Source organism: Gymnoscopelus microlampas, assembly GCF_963454915.1.
Source record: "Gymnoscopelus microlampas genome assembly, chromosome: 2".
NCBI lineage: Eukaryota > Metazoa > Chordata > Actinopteri > Myctophiformes > Myctophidae > Gymnoscopelus > Gymnoscopelus microlampas.
The window spans coordinates 32,102,038-32,123,937 of NC_139939.1; the positions used below are offsets into that span (position 1 = coordinate 32,102,038).

General features: G+C 42.0%; 1 protein-coding gene across 1 annotated transcript; it reads left to right on the top strand.

The window, feature by feature from the left end:
• The first annotated feature begins 145 nt into the window (after window positions 1–145).
• lrpap1 (low density lipoprotein receptor-related protein associated protein 1) lies at window positions 146–21,639 on the top strand. The gene is made up of 8 exons (XM_084075064.1): window positions 146–434; window positions 1,648–1,792; window positions 4,534–4,670; window positions 10,157–10,277; window positions 10,881–11,036; window positions 19,100–19,182; window positions 20,103–20,279; window positions 21,138–21,639. Exons 1-8 carry the CDS (start codon window positions 270–272, stop codon window positions 21,204–21,206), a joined length of 1,053 nt encoding a protein of 350 aa, XP_083931190.1. The 5' UTR covers window positions 146–269; the 3' UTR covers window positions 21,207–21,639.
• Window positions 21,640–21,900: the final 261 nt, after the last annotated feature.

Consider the following 21,900-nt stretch of genomic DNA (forward strand, 5'->3'; position numbering starts at 1 on the left):
ACGCTTTGTGAGCTTGTAGATCTGCTATTTTCAAATGGCCGATGTATTAAGTGCTCATGTGGCCTAGTCGCGTCTTTTGGGCTTGTTTTCATAGACCTTGTTGCTTGTTTCTCTCACAGAATCTGGCAACGCTGGTACCAGGTACTCATCAAACCATAACAAGAGGACGGTGAACATCACTGGCCGGGCCAAACTGCTAATATTTCAAAGCTGTATTCATTGCTTACATCATTATTGCTTACAGATAGACGCGCATCACACCTGTAAAAATGAAGCTTCGGTGTCTGGTCACCGTGTTGTTGTGTGTGGTTGTGGGTGCGATGGCAGGAAGATACTCCAGGGAGGCGAATGAAGCTAAACCCAACAGTGATGGGAATAAGGCGATAGAGTTCAGGATTGCTAAGATGAACCAGGTGTGGGAGAAGGCTCTGAGGGTACGTATATAGGAGACACAGAACTATTGTCTGTTTTAGTATTGTCTGTTTTTAGTCTGTTGTAGTGTTCTGCCCCCCCTCTGCAGTATTATCCATTGCAGTGGTTCTCAAAGTGGGGCCCAGGCAGGCAGGGACTCTCCAAGTTCTTTGAGGGGGGTCCTCTGTAACTGACAGTATACAAATGGAACCATTTGTATACTGTCAGTTAAGGGGGCCCTTGAAATGTAAAAGTTTGAGAACCACTGACCTGTTGTCATTGTTGAGACTTGGTTTATTTGCAGAACTCATATTTGGGATCAGGTTAGAACCCTACATTCATTTACTACATACATGCATATCATATGCAGTTAATTTGTGATGTTCAATCCATTTGACTCTTAACACAGTCTAATCCATGTAGTCTTCTTAACACTGATTCATAATTAGCCACAAGCAACTCTTAGATGCTATTTATAATATCTGGCATCTAGAGTTGCAATACCAACCCTTGACAGCCCATACATCCAAACAGAAAAGTCATATCTGATTGTATTAAACAACGTTAAAGGGATAATTCACCCAAAAAATGACTTATTTTAAATCAATTACACACCCCATGAAGCCTTGAATTCATGGAGATTTTTTAGTTTTTCTCGCTTCCCTAAGCCAATAATTTGATGACCAGCGGAGTCTCCTGTAGGAGACTCAATGGAGACCCACTCAAAGACGAAACAAAGAAAAACATGAATGAATTCAAGCCTCCGTGGGGAGAGTAATCGATAGGAAAGAAGTAATTTTTGGGGGTGAACTATCCCTTTAAACTCACCAAAATTGCAGCTGTACGGAAAGCTTGGATTATCCTCCAATTGTATCTGTCAAGTTTTTGTTTCATAAAAATCCATCGTAGACATGTTATGAGCTACTTTATGTCAATAAATTCTGTGCAGGTGATTATTTTTCTAAGTGTTCCTAGTTTGGAAGTACTAATTTTCAGTAACTCACGTCCTGCTGCCTCCTGCATTATGTGCAATTTAGAAACAGGTGGTACGCAGCCAGGACCGTTGAGTGATTTCCAACGAGCGCTTCAAAACTTGGAACACTTAAAAAAATATCACCTGCATGGAATTTATTGACAAAAAGTAGCACATAACACAAGGTGGATTCTTATGAAACACAATTATGTAGCATTATAGCATCTGAGTTGCACTAACACTATTGTCAATGACTTGTTTAGATGCAGTTGTCCCCGGTGCGTCTGTCAGAGCTGCACAGTGACCTGAAAATTCAGGAGAAGGATGAGCTGCAGTGGAAAAAGATTAAGGCTGAAGGACTGGATGAAAATGGCGAGAAGGAGGCCCAGCTCCGACGCAACTTCAATGGTGAGTGCTACCAGGAGCCGAGGTATCCACCAGATGTGTGTTTATTAAGTTCACTTTAGATTCTGCCCACAGCCACAGAATGAATCAGAGCTTAAGCTATGACGTTCATCCATTAAAGTTAAACTTACATTAAAGCACACAATGGCTTTGAGGAGTAACCAACGAGAGGAAGTAAATGGAGGTTACAGTTATTGCAACAGGAACACAACTATCAAGCTCCTACTGTACTAACATAGGGAGTCATATAATAACCATAAAAATGTAAAAGACGAGGCATATGCACCATCATGTGCATGATGGTGCATAGTTCCCATTTCGTTAGTTCCCATTTCAGACTCAGAAGAGGGAAGTGTGGTACAGGTACAGTAAAGATTTTAGGTCTATTGATAGTGATACTGTTGTCAGAGGCTTCGCTCTGTCCAGAAACCACACATTAATTCTGTATAGTAAGGAAGGGTTGTTTTCAAACCTAAATTCAATTATTATTAAGTTTTAATCAGTAGTGTTTGAGAATCGATAGAATACAATGTCACAAAACATGTTTGTAATATTGCAATACTCATGTGTATTGATTTTGTTCATTCATTTCAGTATGATTAGAAAATCTTCTTGCAGAGACTTGAGATAAGTAATTCAGGGGTCAGGACCGAATACAAAACGAGCAGAAAATGGAAGCAGATTCAGAAGTCGATGTGACTTCTTAAGCGCATAATGATGAGCCTAATTTCAAATGCAGAAGCCCATGTGACTTCTTCATTGATGATTAGGCTAATTTCAAATTCTTTAGCGCACAATGATGATTAGCCAACATTGACTCAGTTATCAAATAGCTTGGGTAATGTTTTAATGACTATAGAGAAAATGTCAACACACGTGGCGGTAGGGTCCTCATGCTTTCCAGCTCATAACAGTTCTTTGGCTTAAAGTGTTCGGAGATAGCCTACAGTAGTGTATATGTGTTACTCTGTGACTTATAAGCTCCATGACTCTGAAACTAGTTCATAGTTGATGATGAAGCACTGCTGGCTTCATGGCATTGCTGATTCAGCAAGTACAAGAATAGTCTACTGGGGCAGAATTATATAGGCAGAAGTATAGAGCAGCTGTCCTAAGATAAACGCTCAGATTTGAGCTTATCATATTTTAGTTACAGTCAGAGAGATTTCTTCATTTTTTACAGAGTGGAAGCCACACCATTCAAGTATCACTACAATAATTCAGATTTCTTCCCCCTGAGCTTGGCTCTGTGGTATTCTAAGCTTCTTTCTTGTTCAGTAGACCTTTTAATTTTTGCTTATCCCATATGCACAGACCTTGGAGTGTGTGTGTTGTTCAGTAGAGCTTTTAATTTGTGCTTATCCCATATGCACAGATATGCACAGACCTTGGTGTGTGTGTGTGTGTGTGTGTGTGTGTGTGTGTGTGTGTGTGTGTGTGTGTGTGTGTGTGTGTGTGTGTGTGTGTGTGTGTGTGTGTGTGTGTGTGTGTGTGTGTGTGTGTGTGTGTGTGTGTGTGTGTGCGTGTGTGCGCGCTATCTAGGAGGTGATGTAAAGCATGATGCATGTTTTAAATATTAAATACTTATTCAAGAAGCAATTTATTTAAAGGTCCGAGGATCAAACGTATTACGGAAGGTGCCAGCATGTAAAAAGAAGACATGCAGGCACATCTTCTTTGGGCGGCACTGTGAGACTTAAGTCAAGTAAAAAAAGAAAAGTTGCCTGGTCTGTTCTGATAATCTGCCCTTAGCTAGCTTGACTAAATGAAGGCTTGACAGTTGGATGGCTACACTCATTTTCACCAGCTCATTCATTATGGAACATGCTACATATATCCTCTGCTGTCCTAATGAGACTCAGAGTGCGAGCAGGCAGTGGGCGATAATAGTTAGGCTTATAGAAAGTATGGTGACTATGGAGCCATTTACTGAAGCTTTTGTCACTGAATGCGGGGACCCAGGTAATTGGATTGTAGCACAGATACCCTAAAGCAGGGGTCTTCAACAGGGGGCCCGGGACCCCTAGGGGGTCCTCAGAGTTACTACAGGGGGTCCGCCAAATCTTTGTGTGATATGATTTCTTCCTTTTACCTTAACCACTTCAATCCTAGCATCCCTTTTCTGAGGAGAACTTTAGCCAAAAATAGCAGATCTACAAGCTCACAACGCCTCGCTCTGCAAGACGTTGTGAGCCTGTAGATCGGCTATTTTTGGCAAAGAGTTATAGGTGTATATTAGGGAAAAAAGAGCAGCAAAAGTTTATTTGAAACACAATTTTGTACAATACAGAGCAGGTCCCTGCTTCATCTCTCTCTCAGCTAGGGGGCCTTGGCCTGAAAACGTTGAAGACCCCTGCCCTAAAGTAGGCCTACTCTGCAGTATATTCGTGTGACTCAGAATGATGGAACAGGCAGAACTACTTGGCAGTATACGATTGCATTATTCTTTCCGTTCACTTGATTGCCATTATCTTACTGTTAAATATGCTGTGACCATTATCAACTTGAACCCTAGTATCCTTATTCTGGGTGAAGATTTGCTGAAAATGGTAGATCTACAAGCAACACGTGAGTTGTAGATCAGCTATTTTCGGGAAAGTGATTTGGTGTAAAGGGGGGAAAAAAGCGGACGAATACAGAGCTGAGCCTGGTCAACTAAGTATTAGTTTATGAAGTACTGTATAGAGGGTTTAAGTGGTTAAATCCAAATTTGCAAACAGTCATAATGTATTTTTGATGTCTAGTGATCCTGGCCAAGTATGGGATGGATGGGAAGAGAGATACACGGCCACTGGAGAGCAACTACCTGAAGGACCACGACCACGACCCTAAAGATGGAGACACATTTGATGACCCCAGGCTGGATAAACTCTGGAACAAGGTGTGTGTGTGCGTGGGCACGTCGTGCTTGTGTGCAACCTAATAATAAATAGTTAAATACATTTAACCCATTGAGACCTGAAGCCGATTCTACATGTCTCCTACATTTCAACAGTATTCTGAAAAACGTATGTTTCTATATTAGTGGTGCTCAATCTTTTTCATGTTAAGGACCCCCAAAATTATATGTATTTGGCCCCGGACCCCCATCAAAATATTTTGCTCCAGGGACCCCCAGAAGCAAAGATTTGAGTTAAAAATGTTCGCTTTAAAACAATATATATTCAAAGATTTGCACACATTTTCACGATTTTTCAAAAATAGCAGATCTACAAGCTCGTAGCGCGGCACTCGGTGCCGCGCTATGAGCTTGTATATCTGCTATTTTTGAATAGCCAAAGTGTAAAATAATGCTTTTTAGCTCAAATCAAAAAATGACACAGTTCCAGGTCTTAATGGGTTAAATACATTTAAATAGTTCACAGTCCAGTATTTGATAAAAGAAAATATGGCATTTGCTGCTGCAAAGTCGAAAAGTTGGCCGTAGCCCAATTCATATTTTTTCTCTGAGTGTGGCTCTTTTATTTTTCCTTTAGTTTATGGGCCCACAGCTGTGGTCAGCACTTAACCAACACAAGTGTGTATTCCTCTACATCCCATTCTTTGCAATATTGCATTCAAAATGGTCATAATAAAAGCATAAAAGTAACATATTGCAAAAAGATGATAATAATAATGTGTCTTCTACGTCGGGGAGTGAAGACAGAAGAAATGAAGGGTCACTCCCACCCTTTTTTGTTATTTTGTGCTTTCAAATGATAACCTGGAATCATCAAAAAGTCATACCCTGAAGAAGGCTGTGCTGGCCGCTACGTGTGGGCTATCCAAGTTTTTAACTACTTCTATTATGAACTAGCCACATCACTAAAGGCTTTTTAACTTTTTTCACCAGAAGAGTGCCTTGAGATTTTTTGTCCATTGTACCAAAAAGTTTTGTTGAAATTGATTTTCAGTTCATTTCATAAACCACTGAACCGAGAAACTTGTCAAACAAAAACTTAATGTGTGATTACATCAGCAAGCCCCTATGACTAAACATTCACCTCTGTGATTCCCATAGCTCAAATATTCCTCCACACGCGGCTGTCATTGTGGAGACACTGTTGTGCTGCTACGCTGTTCTGAATCTGAATCTAATTCCAGATGGCGGGTCAAAAAATGCACACAAAAAAACTGCATTGTGGTACCATCTCTCTCTCCCCCTCTCTCCTCCTCTCCTGTCTCTCTCCCTCCCCCCTCCCTCCCTCCCTCCTCCTCCTGTCTTTCTCTATCTCCCCCTGGATTCATCTTAGCCCAATTGTGTTCATTGTGTTACTTAATTTATCAATTTTGCGCTAGCTCCATCTAATGATATACCCTGGCCTGTCGCTGTCCCATAATAGGTTGAACTGAACCATTCACTAATCGATGCATGTCCAGTGCAGGGAGGTTACAGCAGTGAAAGTGTGTGGGGTTTCTAATTCTAATTATGTAAATAATTATAAAGGATGAGTAGGAAAATGATTGTCTAATTCGTCCCTGGTGAGATAAACCAAGCCTATATTACCTGGCATTGATTCTGCTGAATATGCATGCGTTCCATGCGGTCCCGAAACACTCTCCCTCGAATGCAATTGAATGGACTCGCTAGTGTGGTGAAAAGCTGTCACAGCTTAAAGGGATAGTTCACCCCCAAAATGTCTTTTTTTCTATCGATTAGTCACCCCATGGAGACTTGAATTCATGGATATTTCTTTGTTTTTGTCGCATTCCTAAGACAATAATTTGATGATCGGCAGCGGTTCCGGTAGGAGACACAAAAACTCTCCTTTGTGTCTCCTACCGGAACCGCTGCCTACCAGTCCGCTGGTCATCAAATTACCGTTGACTGTTGATAAAACATAGCCTAATTGCAATCAGACTTTGCAGATTACAGATACATTTGAATGACAGAAATAGAATTACATTTGCATGGTGCAGGATCTTCATACAGGGGACATATGCACACATACAGTAGGCTACTGTGTAATGGCTCTGCAGAACATAATAAGGCTACTAGTCCTTGGGCCAAACCCCAAAATCTCACATATCGCTACCACCTGGGATGGCAAATTCTAGTTGGGATTTTTTTATTCCTATACATCCCTAGATATTATTTTTGTATGATAGACCTTCCTGAGGCCCAGCTAAATTGGGGTTATCAGCTGCTAAAGTTACCACCCCCCATTGAAAAATGGCATTTTAGACACATGTGCATATCTTGGTATTGGCTCACGTTCAGGGCACATTACAATGTTTTATATTTTATGTTTGGTATCATTTTTAAGGGGACACTTTGAGCTTTCATTCGAGCCCTTTGGTGACTATGTATGATAAGTACAGTGGTCACTGGAGCTCTTCAAACCTTTAATAACCTTTTTTTTCTCACAATTTCCGCCTAAACCATATATTTTCTTTTAGTTCTGTGGCATCAAGAAACATCAGAGACACAAAACACAACAACTGGAATACTGACATGACCCTAAGGATTCAGGAAATGTATAATTTACCCATAGAAATATCATTCTGGGGTGGTCATTTTCAGCCTTATCTTAAACAAGCACTTTTTATGAGAAATAGACCGGTCAATAGGCATATAAGAAAGGGTCTCTACAGTAAGTGGTCTCATATAGCAATAGATACAGTGCGGTGGTATATATACACAATACAGTGGTCTCTAGATACATTAAAGTGGTCTCATATAGCAATAGATACAGTGTGGTGGTCTAGATACAGTACAGTGGTTTCTAGATACAGTACAGTGGTCTCATACAGCTATAGATGCAGTCTCCTCTCCTAGAAGTGGTCTCCTTTTTACAATAGGCAGAAATTACATATTTGTACTGCATGCAAAACACTGCATGGTTCTTGCCCAGAACTGCATGAGATAGGCATACATTTGGCATGTCTGTACAGGAGAGGCTTGTAGGTATCCATGTAACCCATTTTCATTCACATATATTGAGGTGACAGCTCAAGGGACCATTTGGAAAATGGTGATGGTCGTTTTTCCCTCGCCAAAATGTTGTCTTAACTTTGAATCACTAGGTATTTAGTAGGGGTGTCACGATTCACTTACCTCACGATTCGATTCAAAATCGATTCCTAGGGTGCCGATTCGATTAAAATTGCGATTCTGCGATTAATTGATATTCGATTCGATTCTGCGATTTATTGCGATTTTCTAGGGTGCCGATTCGATTAAAATTGCGATTCTGCGATTTATTGCGATTTTCTAGGGTGCCAATTCGATTAAAATTGCGATTCTGCGATTAATTGATATTCGATTCTGCGATTTATTGCGATTTTATAAAAAAATAAATAAATAAATAAATAAATAAATAAATAAATAATATATATATTTTTTTTTAAATCGATTTTAATATTTTCGATTTTTAAAATCGTGGCATTAAGAATCGCGATTTATTCATGAATCGATTTTTTTTGACAGCCCTAGTATTTAGCCCCCTTCCCGACAAGGTAGCATGACAAGGTTGGTCCCATTGGAAACCTGAGGTTGTCTGGAATCAAATGGTATCTCTATCTTTGGGCTACGTCTACATTTGAGTGTTCCACCGTCTCCGAAAGACAGTCTCGCCGGCGTTCCAGCCAGCCATCCCGCAGGTCTCATAGGGTTAATAAAACATTGAAAAAAACACACTTGGGACCACTTTTTTTCTTGGGATCATCAAAATCCCAATATTAGAGGTCCTATGGATGCCAAAAATCAAAACTAGAAAAAAAAATAAGCAGTCGCGCGTGGACCCCTCCTAGGGCCTCTACTACTTCAGCTTTGATTCCTGAAAAAACTGCTCCACCACCAAATAGGCCACACCCACTTCATCAACTACTTTAATTGGACACAGGTTTGTTTAATTTATAAAAAAAAGGAGCAGTGTGATGTCCAAAAAGTGTGTTATATAACTTTTAATATGTTGTTGGCTATGAATGAAAATCCGCCTATAGAGAAAAATAACAACATGTCAAAAAATATAAAAAGCTGCGCCTATGGAAAGTCTATCATATTTTTATTTACTTATATTGGCCCAAAAAACAATTTTGTATAGGTAAGGTTTTGCCAACTTAGTGGTAGCGATATCTCGTCTGGCCCAAGGACTATACATGTTGCTTAATAAAACAATAACAACATCCATCTTATTTACGCACACTGCAAGTCAGAACCAATCTCTGTTTTACAAAACACAGTATGAGATATAATAATAGCCTACATGAACAACACATTAATATTCCTTTGTTCTTAACCTCCTGATCTGTGCTAATGAACAATAGTTTGGAATACACTTTCTGTTTATTTAGCTCAGTCCTGACAATTGTAGTACTGGTACTGGTATATCTTCTTTTTTTTTTGCAGTGGTGCGGTCGTTGATTTAACGACTGTATGTCCACGTACATTTTTGGTGACTATGAATTAGGCTTTTGCTTCTCTACCATGTCTAACCCCTCAACAGCTGACTGCTGTGAGTGTGAAGGGATGCCCAGACAGGTTAAAATGTCCACTCCTCTATCTACAGTACACCATGCTCTGAGCTTGCCACAGGCCCTGTCTTACCTCCGGCCCCATTGGACCGCACACTCCCAGTAGGATTGAAGAAGCCTCCATTAGGCTAGAAGAAGATTTGAGGCAGAACCTCTGCCCTAAATCTTTCAAATTGGCCTCACGGTGGCGCTATAAAAGGGCCAGGTCAAAATACATTTTCCCTGGATTCCTTGGCTCACTACGCAACTCCCTAGGCCACGCCCATTTCTACTGATTTTTGGCCACATTTTCATTTTCTTCAAAACACACTTTTGTTACTTCTACAGATTTTGGCCAAAACTCACATAAATGTTTTGTACATAATCTACATATCTTTGAGGTCATGTAATAAATATGTATCTGTCAGATTTTTCTGATTCCATTCAGATTGGCTATGAGTGGCTTTTAAAGTTTGCGGGAAGGACCCATTTTGCACAAAATGCCACAAATCATGAACACAGCATCCGATTGCTGTGAAACTTTGCACGCACACTCCCAGTAGGCCAAAGAAAAACCTCCAACCCAATTATTTTTCATGATGGCGCTATAACAGCTCACTTCACGTTATGGCCTATAACTCTTGAACTGTAGCACATACGATCAATCACTTTTTTTTCTCCTGGATTCCTTGGATCATGACACAACTCCCCATGGCATGGTGTTATGCTAAGTAAGAATTACAGGCATGTGTATTGATTATGAATCCAGATTCAGATAAGATCCTTTCTACCCACTGTATTATTGGATGAGGTCCATTGTCCTCCATTCGAAGTTATCCTGCCACAGATGATCTTCCTCGATTTAACTGAGGCTTAGTGGCTATTGTGGAAACTGACGCCTCTACTTCTCCTCGATTCGTTTTTCCTTATCAGGCCAAAAGCTCGGGGAAGTTCTCCAGCGATGAGTTGCAGAGCCTGAAGAGGGAGTTTCAGCACCACAAAGACAAGATCCACGAGTACAATATTGTCATGGATACCGTGAGCCGCACTGAGGGTGAGCTGCCTGACTGCCCAATGAAGCCCAATTTATTTTTAATTTATCCTTAATTAACTGATTTTCAAGCAAACATTGCATCACCCTGTTCGCATGAAACGCAATCTTTAGCGAGTGACACCACCGCTTTAGCATCAGTCAATGTTTTGTGTGTCAGGTAGCCTCTACCTGGTTCTGATATTACTCTATGGAGCTACGGTTGTGGACCATTCTGGTCCGTTTTCTTTGCATGAACCTTGTTTTCTGATAATGATGTCCTTTGGACCAGAGGGAGCAGTACTGTTGTGCATGTCACTCCACGCTGCATACACAGATGGTGCTCGTCGCATCTAATCACTGAGCCTAAGTCCGGCCAGCCGGCCTAGGGAGGAGAGACGTGTCAATTGGACGGCTGTTTTGCACAAGGCATTCCAAATAGCACTCCCACTTTATTACTTGTGTGATATGTTTTAACCCATTAAGACCTCATTAAAATGAACCTCATTTTGTTCTTTCCACCATGTTTATCTTCTCCCTCCTTGTCCCACCTTTCATTCTTACTCCCTGCTAAATCCTCCATCTTCCTCCTCCCCCCGTCCCATCCTCCATCATATGTTTCCATAGAGATACATAAAAATGTGATCTCTCCCCTGGAGGGCGAGGAGAAGGAGCATGTGCTGCACCAGAAACACACCGAGCTGAAGCAGAAAATGAGGGACCTCAACCAGGGCTTTGAAAGACTTCGCAAATTAAGCCATGAGGGGTTCACTGAAGACAGTGGTAAGCAACACACACACACACACACACACACACACACACACACACACACACACACACACACACACACACACACACACACACACACACACACACACACACACACACACACACTGTTCAATTTTGTAGCAAATCGCACTTTCTGCGTTTGATGCAGCTAAGCTACAATCGCTAGACCCATTGAAAGGGTTCAAGAAGAGTGGAGAGAGTTGTAAGCACATTACTCATACCTGGTGTCTTTGATGGTTTTTTATTTACTATACAAACATTACAAACATAATCTAGTCTAAAACTTAGTTACCAGTTAGCAACGGTTAGCACTTTAGGCACCGGTAGTTAGTGGTTAGGTAATAAAACCTGAGAGAGAGAATAAGCACATAACACACAGAGTATTAAGGATATGACTTCACATCAGACGTACACATCACAAGTACAAAATTACAATGTTACTCACTATTGGTCTCTCACTCTCTTGTAGGATCTCGGTAAGTTACTTAAAACCCATATTTCAGGTAACCCACGGCACTGTTCCTTCTGAATCTAAAATCCTGTGCTCAGGCAGCCTATTATATTAACTTCACACATAAGGTCCGCCTTTAGGGCAGATCTTTAAGCAACAGGAAGTTCTGGTTACCCACAAGGCTTTGCTCTTGGTCCTGTCTCTTGTTACACATCACACAAGGGCCGGCTAGCTCTGGCCCTGCTCAGTCAACCAAAGGCTCTTATCTCACAACCTTCCCCCGCTTGGTATGCGAGGGGCCCTTTGAAGCAGCTACCTCACCAGGGGGTCTAATCTGGCCTGCTAGACTCAACTTAAAGGGACATGTATTCTCCCACAGGACAGATGACAAAGTACATTACTATATCATTAATAATAATCCACGATTATCTTTCATAATCATAGATTATTTCCACACCTGCCACCTGTGTGTCTGATCTAGGATCCAGGACACACACAAAACATTCCTCGTGAGCTTTTTGGCTCTTTAGATAACGGCTCGGTAAAACAATTATTTAGTATGGCTCTCTGTAAACTGCTTTGATCCCATACTCATACAGGTTACATTTTCAACACACATTGTCTCTCAGTGGCTCCAAACCCATATTTTGAAACAATTAACAGTTCAACTTAATGTTCTCAATTTGTTTGAAATACTTTTTGGACATTGTGGCTAATATTTGATCTCAAATTGACTTTACTTCACAGTAAATCATGACCAATTTAATTTAGCAACAATTCTTTTGCACTAGTTTATCCCTGAGATTTTTCCTAAATCCCAGGACAAATTAACTTTAATTGTAGTTATTATCTACATTTACGCATGAACCCTCCAGGGCCCATTTGTTTGACACCCACGTGTCTTGTCTTTTCTTCTCTCCTACCACTAAGTCAATGTCCTATTTTAGGGCATTTTGCCATGGTAACTGACATTGCAATTTGGGCAAAAGGGTTAAAAGATTATTAAAATAGTTGATCTACAATTTCACCTTAAGAAACCTTAACTTAAACTTCAAGCACACATACAAAAACGCTTTTTAGACAATCAACAAATAATAATTCAAACAGGTCTGATTGCTCATACCATGAGTCAAACATCAGTAGAGAATAATTGTTGTTGTGCGGAAGAACCTCCCAACTTATGTTGCATTTTGAACTTAGTGGCATAGTTTTGGAAGTTACAAGTAGCTTAATACATTTCATTATGCGTTAAGTTTTTTTTCTGTGGTATATTGCCAACCTAGAAATGATACATCCATTTACAAAATATATCTCGAAATTCCTATGTAAACAGTCGCTCAAATAAGACATTTCGATTTTTTAGACACCTCGCATGGCGTCTTTTCGCTCCTCGTCCGCACTGCTCCCCTACTCTGAGGGTGGCAGCGCAAGTGTCAGTCCGTTCGCCAGTGTCACGTTGCTGGCACCACCAGCCGCCAGTGGGACTGCTTTTCCAGCAGCACCCATCTGCGGGCTTTTCTTGGCCGCTGCCAAGAAAGAGCGTGGGACTTTGCTTTCCTCCGCAGAGGGTGAAGAAGGCTCATCTTTTATCTTCACCTTCTTTTTTCTAATTATTCCAGCCCCACCAGGACGAAGCATTCTCTCTGCCTGGATCCTGGCGGTAAGAACTGAAGCGACCTGACGTAGCACCCTGCCTCTCTTTTCTCTCCGCAATTTCCTCATGACCCACCGGACTGGAGCGAAGAGGTCAGGAGGCTTGCATATTTCACACTCGCATTTTTTCAAGAGGTCAGGAGATTTGCAGTTCGCACATTCGCATAATTTTACCTCGACTGGCCTGCAAACCAAGGTTTGCCTCCTGCCACCGTTGTGAACTGGAGGCTCGGAGGAAACACCGCTTTCAGCTGGTAGCCTGCCACCGCATAATTTTACCTTGACTGGTCTGCAAACCAAGGTTTGCCTCCTGCCACCGTTGTGAACTGGAGGCTCAGAGGACACGCCGCTTTCAGCAGGTAGCCTGCCACCTTGGTTACCCCGAGGCTCCGTAGGACCACCCAGCTGGCTGGCCATGGCTCTCCGCCCTGGCGTAGTGGTGTGCTTCCCCTCCATCTTGGGTGGGCTGGTGTCGACGTTCGTCATAGCGGCGCCCTCTGGACGGTCCTCCATGGCAGCTGTCGTGGCTGACACCTCCGACGGTGCCTCTCCTGGTGCAGCTCCTTCAGTAGCGACCTCCAGCGGCTGGCTCTCCGCAGTTACTCCCTGGACCTCCTCCGTGATGAGTGAGTCAGTGTAGACGTCCTCTGACGCCCTCGCCGGCGCCTCTCCTGCGGCCTCTGGTGGATGGTATCCCTCTGCGTTGAGTGGGTCCTCCTCCGTGGCTCTCACGATTGACGCCTCTGTGAAGTCATCGACCTCCGATGGCACTCCCTCCTCGGCCGCCGACTCCTCTGCGACGTTGACTCCCTCTGGAACCTTCTCAGCGTCGTCTCCTGGTGCAGCAGTGGAAGTAACTTTCTCACCTCCCTCTGCAGCGTAGAGTGGGGTCTCTGCGTTCGCGGCTTCGTCTGCAGGAACAGCAACGCCTGGTTTGACCTCTGATGCCACTCCCTCCGGATGGCCCTCTGGACGGACTTCCTTCTCAGCGTGGTCCCCTGGAGCTGGTTCGACCTCCGATGGCACTCCCTCCGCCGCGTTGTCCATCGAGACTGCTCTGCTGGCCGCCTGCTCATCTGCGATGTCGGCTCCTAGCACGGCTCCCTCTGGAACCTTCTCAGCGTCGTCTCCTGGTGCAGTAGTGATGCCATCTGGGACTCTGAGCACTGCTGGCCCAGTTGATCCGGCTGTAGGTGTGACATTCCGACCCCCCTTTGCAGCGACCGGCTTATCTGTAGGACTGGTGATTCCAACCCCCTCTCCAGGTACAACCGGCTTTGCTGCTATCTCTGTGGGGGAGGTCATTTGCTCTTCCCTCACAGCAGGGGATTCACACAATTCGGCTTTTGACCATCTGGTCAAAGTTGCCTCCTTGATTCTCTCTATAGTCTCGTCATACTCAAGGCAACAGACATCCTGTATCCTGCAGATCACAGATGAATCGATGCCGACAACTTCCAGTATGGCGATAGAATAAGTAACAACCTCCAGGAATCTATCTAAATCAGCTTTTACCTCCCATGCCAGCCTTTCGCTTGGTAGACCACAAAGAGCAAACTCTGCATCTCTCCTAAAAACTGCTTGAGCTGCTTCACACCTCTCTAGTAACTCAGCTAACACTTCCATCCCCCTTTTTTACCTGGCCTTCTTGGCTTCTACAGGACTTTAGGTTTAGGCTTTTATTAGTTAGTCTTAATACAATAGGCTGTGAAAGCAATCGTCAGTTCTTTTAGCAAGCAGTAGTGTTGTTCAGCCTTTAGCTCATAACAACAATAATTAATTAACACTGTGTTTAACCTGTAATAGCACTCACCCTGTAGCATTCTATGCAAGAAGCCTGTTAATGGTCTATTCACATTTAGTTATTTTGTTAATTAATACTGGCAGGATTTATTTAGCTCTACCAAAGTAAATAATAGCATTTAACCCACAATGATGACTTAATCCACTGCTATCGTAACCATCTAGTTGCTCCAGTTTTAGTCTATCATAAAGTCTGGTTGAACATGGTATTACACTAGTGGTAGAAAAACCTCCCCCACCCCTTATCAGTAAACAATGGCCTTTAACTCCCGATTATAAGATCACCCCCTAAACACTGTCATTTAGTCTAATTTTTAGCTATATTGCAGTGTCTGGTCTCTCATACAGCCTAGTTAAACCATGAATACTATTTTAAGGTTTGCCTAATCAGCTTAAAGCAAGCATCTATGATTAGATTATTAACCAAACCTAACTACTTCTCCTCTCAAGGCGTGTTAGAATTTGGCGGTTAGCTTAGCACTGTCTTGTAAGTGAACAAAGACAATGCTAATTTTCTCCCCCACCACCCAACAGTGGCAGTTAGCTAGCAGCTAGCACTTTATGCTAGACAATAGATCTGTTAGCACTGTGAGCTAGCGACACTAAGAGTAGCTCTCAGGACTGTTAGCTTCCTAAACCCCCTTATTGGTACGCTAATCAAACTTTTAACGGTAGCCTAGCTACATAACCTGTGGTTAGCTTCTAGCTTCTCCCTCAGCTCCTTATTCTTAGCACGCAGCGTTTCACAATCTACGGTTTTCACAAACTGTGGGGCTTTGTTTCATTCATAGCAACCTGATAGTGATAGTCTCTCTCCCGGAGGTTCCTCGTAGGTACGTACAGTCTCAATGCCTCGGTCCTCTTTGTAGGCCGCAAGCTGCTCCGTTCGTCCCCTTCGCCTCCGTGGATCTGACGACTCCCTTCAGTTGCTGATTTTCACTCTACCACTAGTTCATTACTCCAGTGTTAGTGCTATTAACCTATTTTAACCTGTCCCATACCAGGCTTATAAGTATTTTATTATTGCAACTCACGTCTCATCTTAAAGAGACCGTGCGTCTTCATTCCTATGGCTATAGGAGTTTGTTATTCTTTATATAACATGCATAACATCCGCTTCCAAGGCCTCTCTCTTTCCTAGAATTACAGAAGCTACCACGGGACCTTTTCTCAAGGTTCATCCGCTTCTATGGCCAAATACTTTCTTAGAGTTTACCAAGGCTACCACGGGTTTATAATTGTTTAATTACTCTGTAACATTTAATCTCTGTTTAATGACTATGTAACCAATACACACAACTAGTTGTCCCTCTCAGACACACTAGTGGTTGATTACTATGTAACACTTAAACTTTGTTAATGACTTTGTAATTAATCTTCAAACAAGTTGTCCCTCTCAGACAAACTAGTGTTTTAATTACTGTGTTGTACCCCTGTATAACACGGCTAATCCACTAAACTCATAGATGTCTCTCTTTAAGAGACTCTATAGCTTAATATCTGCGTAAACTTAAAGAAGTCCCCTCCGGGGACTGCTAGAGTTTAATAACTTGTAATTAAACTTAAAACTGATAGATGTCTCTTATATAAGAGACTCTAAAGTTTAATAACTGCGTAGTTCAACGCTTAAAACTCGAATATGCCTCCTCCGGAGGCATCAATAGTTTTATTACTGTTCAATTTTGTAGCAAATCGCACTTTCTGCGTTTGATGCAGCTAAGCTACAATCGCTAGACCCATTGAAAGGGTTCAAGAAGAGTGGAGAGAGTTGTAAGCACATTACTCATACCTGGTGTCTTTGATGGTTTTTTATTTACTATACAAACATTACAAACATAATCTAGTCTAAAACTTAGTTACCAGTTAGCAACGGTTAGCACTTTAGGCACCGGTAGTTAGTGGTTAGGTAATAAAACCTGAGAGAGAGAATAAGCACATAACACACAGAGTATTAAGGATATGACTTCACATCAGACGTACACATCACAAGTACAAAATTACAATGTTACTCACTATTGGTCTCTCACTCTCTTGTAGGATCTCGGTAAGTTACTTAAAACCCATATTTCAGGTAACCCACGGCACTGTTCCTTCTGAATCTAAAATCCTGTGCTCAGGCAGCCTATTATATTAACTTCACACATAAGGTCCGCCTTTAGGGCAGATCTTTAAGCAACAGGAAGTTCTGGTTACCCACAAGGCTTTGCTCTTGGTCCTGTCTCTTGTTACACATCACACAAGGGCCGGCTAGCTCTGGCCCTGCTCAGTCAACCAAAGGCTCTTATCTCACAACCTTCCCCCGCTTGGTATGCGAGGGGCCCTTTGAAGCAGCTACCTCACCAGGGGGTCTAATCTGGCCTGCTAGACTCAACTTAAAGGGACATGTATTCTCCCACAGGACAGATGACAAAGTACATTACTATATCATTAATAATAATCCACGATTATCTTTCATAATCATAGATTATTTCCACACACACACACACACACACACACACGTTTTTTGTGTGTGTGTGTGTGTGTGTGATCTGCTGATCTGCTTCTTTTTTTTTCTGCTTTTAATTTCAAATCGAATGTGTGTGTAACAGGAGATGTGGTCAGAATGACCTTGACATAAATGAAAGAGGGGATTTAAAGTAGGCCAATGCAGTCAAACCTTCAGTCATATTATATAAAACCAGTAGTGTTGAGAAAACATTCTTGAATGTTTTTCCTCATGGGATTGTTTCTTCTCACATAACCTTCTACCACGTTGGGGTTTGGCCTTCCACGCAGACACAATTAAAAATGAGTTGGAAGTTATAAATGGGCTGCCTCTGGTCATCCTGCTCTAGTTGTACTCTAGAGAGTGCAGTTCTTCCATCCTGGTCCTCTGGGACCCCACGTCCCACTGGATTTCCTACTTGGAAGTTAATTGCATTCACCTGGAGCCCAAAGTCCCTGATTGGAAGGGATAGAATGAGAATCACAAAGTAGAAACAGCCAACTCCTATGTGTAATGTGCCACCCTAATGGATGTGATATGTAACCAGCAGAATGGTCATAAGTTATTGCAATTTATGACCCAAAAATAAGGTGTATAATCATCATATCTTATCAAAATGTATAATTAAAATATTTCTGATATGATTGTGATATACACTGTTATTATTTACCTGTTTCTCTGTGGTATAGTCAATCACTTTACATGTTTGTGTGAGATCTATAACGTGCAGCCATGCCACCTCAGTGCCATGTTACACACGACCACGATGGTGGCGCTGTTACACAAATCCCATTTATATTCCTATTACGCTGTGATAGAATGAAAAGGATGACCGATGGATGGGGTTACTGTAACTTTCTGGTCAGATAGAAAACCAGCAGTACTTGGGAGGGTAGGCGAAGGTCAGGATTGAAGAAGAATTACTGTGTGGGATCTTTAGAGACAGTTTCAGTCTGTCACATACTAGTTAAGCTGAAGGGAACCAAACCAGTCTCATTTTGACTGCTACTGACTCACTGAGTCATTCATCTTCACACCCTCGCCTGATTTCCTACTCCTTGCGTCAAAAGGCTTATTGTCCTCTTCCCTTTTGTACCCATCTATTGTTATATATTTTTTTTGTGCTGAGTCATCAGACAGGGAACGGGGGAGAGTTATGAACATTTTTGTTTTGTTTTTAAATGCACTCCAGTGGGTTGAGTTCCCAAGAGCCCATACTCAAACCCCTCTCTTTCCATTTCATACTGGGACTTTTGAATGTTACGCACATCATTACAGAGCACTTGCTAGCAAGTGAACAACCTAGAAAAGTGCTTGTTTGATGCTGTGGAATATATATGTATATTTTTTTATGATTTATGTTTTGGCTTTTGTGCCTTTATTGATAGGATTGTAGTCTGACAGGAAATGGGGAAAGAGATGGGGAGTGACATGCAGCAAAGATCGAGACTCGAACCCGCAACACGCTGTCAGGCTACTTTGAGCCTAGCTGCCTGAACCGCTACGCCAGCGGCCCGGGCCGATGCTGTGGAAAATGATGTAGTTAAAATCAGATTAATTTCAAATACGTGTTTTGAACTGCAACTGGTATAGGACACTCTGCAAGTGTTAAAAGCGATGCCAAAATGTGTGCTAACATTCAGGTCCTTCTCTGTCCCTGTATAGAGTTCAGAGAGCCTCGTGTGATTGAGCTGTGGGAAGCTGCCAGGAGAGCAAACCTTACAGATGATGAATTGGAGTCTCTTAAGGTACGTGTTAAATCTCGGCAGTTCTCTATTTGTATTAGTTGTTGTACTTAATCCCCCCACAGTGCTTGTAGAGTTCTTGTGGAAATGTCTCCCTGTATAAATCAAGTTTTCAATTGGCAGCAGACATTTAATTAATCAATGAGAATCACTTAAGCTCCAAAGATAACGACAGTTCCCATTCACATCTATTACTTTAATTTAACCTTGGCAGTGAACCTTGGAAGCTAAACTATTTGTGTTCATTTGTTTTTGAAATTCTGAAGCATAACATACCCAGTCATCCTATTTCACTCACACAAAAACATTTTCTCTCAATATGTGTGCAGGATAAGATCCATCACAGGTAAAGGGATATTATCTTCTCTGTGGTCAGGGCTGGTGCAGACCCAATTGGCGCTCCAAGCTAGGTTTTTTTCTGATATTTGGTAGCATTTTGTAGTGAGTGACTGACTGGTTTTACTTGCATTAACTTAACTGTTCAACAATAAGGGAGAGCGGAGGTGAGCTGCGCTGCGTCAGTTTAACAGCCGCCCCTCCCCCCTCCGCAGCTGTACCAGTTCGGAACAGGCAGTATCACAAGGTTAATTCACTCATGCAAACGACAAAGAAGTGATAGAATACCGATTGCGCAAGTGTCATCATTCATTTCAGAATACTACAGCACAAAAAAAAAAAAAAAAAAAAAATTTTCTTCTTTTTTTTGGCCAAAACCTTTCGCCGTTTTTCCAAAATGCCGCTTCAGGCAGTCGCCTGGGTCGCCTTGTATGGACGCGCCGGCCCTGTCTGTGGTCCCTCTATTAGATTAATGTATCTGTTCTCCATATGTCTGTTTGCCGCTGTGCATGTAAGTGAAGCTGAAGGGGACATTAACATGTCTCTGTACTGTATATGTGCTCTACATCTATATATTATTCCTTCAGGAGGAGTTGCGTCACTTTGAGACCAAGGTGGAGAAGCACAGCCACTACCAGGAGCAGCTGGAACTGTCTCACCAGAAGCTGGTGCATGTTGAGGCCTTAGGAGACCAGGACCACATCAAGAGGAACCAGGACAAGTACAACTCACTGTCTGAGAAGGCCAGAGAGATGGGCTACAAGGTAGGCAGGGACAGACAGACTGATAGAGAACAGGGCTTCCTGTGGCCTGTTGGCAGGATGCTACTGTAGCAAGTTTGTGGCAGCAGGAAGGTAAATGGCTAGCTGCTGCACAAATAGTGTTGTAGTTACTTTTTTGGTTAATTAATAGACAAGAAGTTATTTTTAGCGGCACTAGCCGCTCTATACCTTTAGGTATAGAGCGGGTCCTGCTCTATACCTGACTTTGTCCGTGTTCACCGTCAACGCTCTGATTGGTCAGACCCGTCAACGCTCTGATTGGTCAGACCCGTCAACGCTCTGATTTGTCAGACCCGTCAACGCTCTGATTGGTCAGACCCGTCAACGCTCTGATTGGTCAGACCCGTCAACGCTCTGATTGGTCAGACCCGTCAACAAAGTGATTGGTCAAGCTTCACGTGACACATGGCTATAAACACATTATAAACACATATCGATGACAAAATGTATCAAAGTCGCCGCTACCTTCACACAGGGTGTGATTGTTTTTAAATATATAAAATATATACATATATATATCAATGAATAAATTAACCAACAGCTTTTTATACTTTGTTACACAACAGTGTCATGCAAAAATTGTTAAAATAGCATATTTCTGAAAGTTTTTGCCTATAGCATGCCCAAAATGGCATGATTGATTATTAACCGATCATTTTATTACATTTCTATTATTCTTTTATGATCGAGAACTGTAGTTCTTCTGTTGCACCCTACAATATAAACTGTGAAAGATGTTGATGGCTTAAGTAAATCTAGATGTTGGTTGGGAGATACAGTACCACGGGGAGATGTGGGCAGTATATGTTTGAGTATTAATCGACTCCATCTTTTTTTCAGATGAAGAAACACATGCAGGACCTGCATAACAAGATCTCCAGCCAGGGACTCAAGCACAATGAACTCTAAGTGGCTGGGTTCTTTGAATATTTCAATTGAATCTTTGAAAGTTTCCCTCCATACTCTGCCCCATTACTTGAAACTACTGTGAGAGTCACTGTTTTTTAAATCAATTTTGTAGTGATTTTTCTATTATTACATTTGCAATGACTAATTATTGATGATGTGTATGAGTAAGCCTATGTGCTCAAAGGATACATGACCTAATGTTTGTATATAATGATGTTATAATATAATAGATGTTTTGTTTTTTTAATAAATCAGCTATTGCCATTCTGTAAAAATGATCACAGCCTTGATTAATGTATTGTTACCCGGGGCCTATTACACGAAAGGAGAATTAAATAAGCCTGGATTTAAGTCAAATCCAGGTTTGACAAAGTCTGGTCCGTACAGCCTGGTTTATTCCGTTCCATGAACGCCAAGCCAGGCTGAAAAGGAGCGACTATGTCGAGCTAGACCTTGTCAAGCCAGGCTTCACGTATTCCTATAAAATACCATGAAAGTCGAATCCTTGAACTTGACCAATCATGGAGCCCAAAACCAGAGCGGCGTTCTTCTCTGTGGCTGAACAGCAGCACTGCAGCAGCTCATGGAATCATACGAGGAAGTAAAATGTATAAAGCAAGAAAGGAAACGCGACCGCAATAAATAGATCCAGGGAGAAAGTGTGGCAAAGTATTGCCGACAAATTAAATGCACA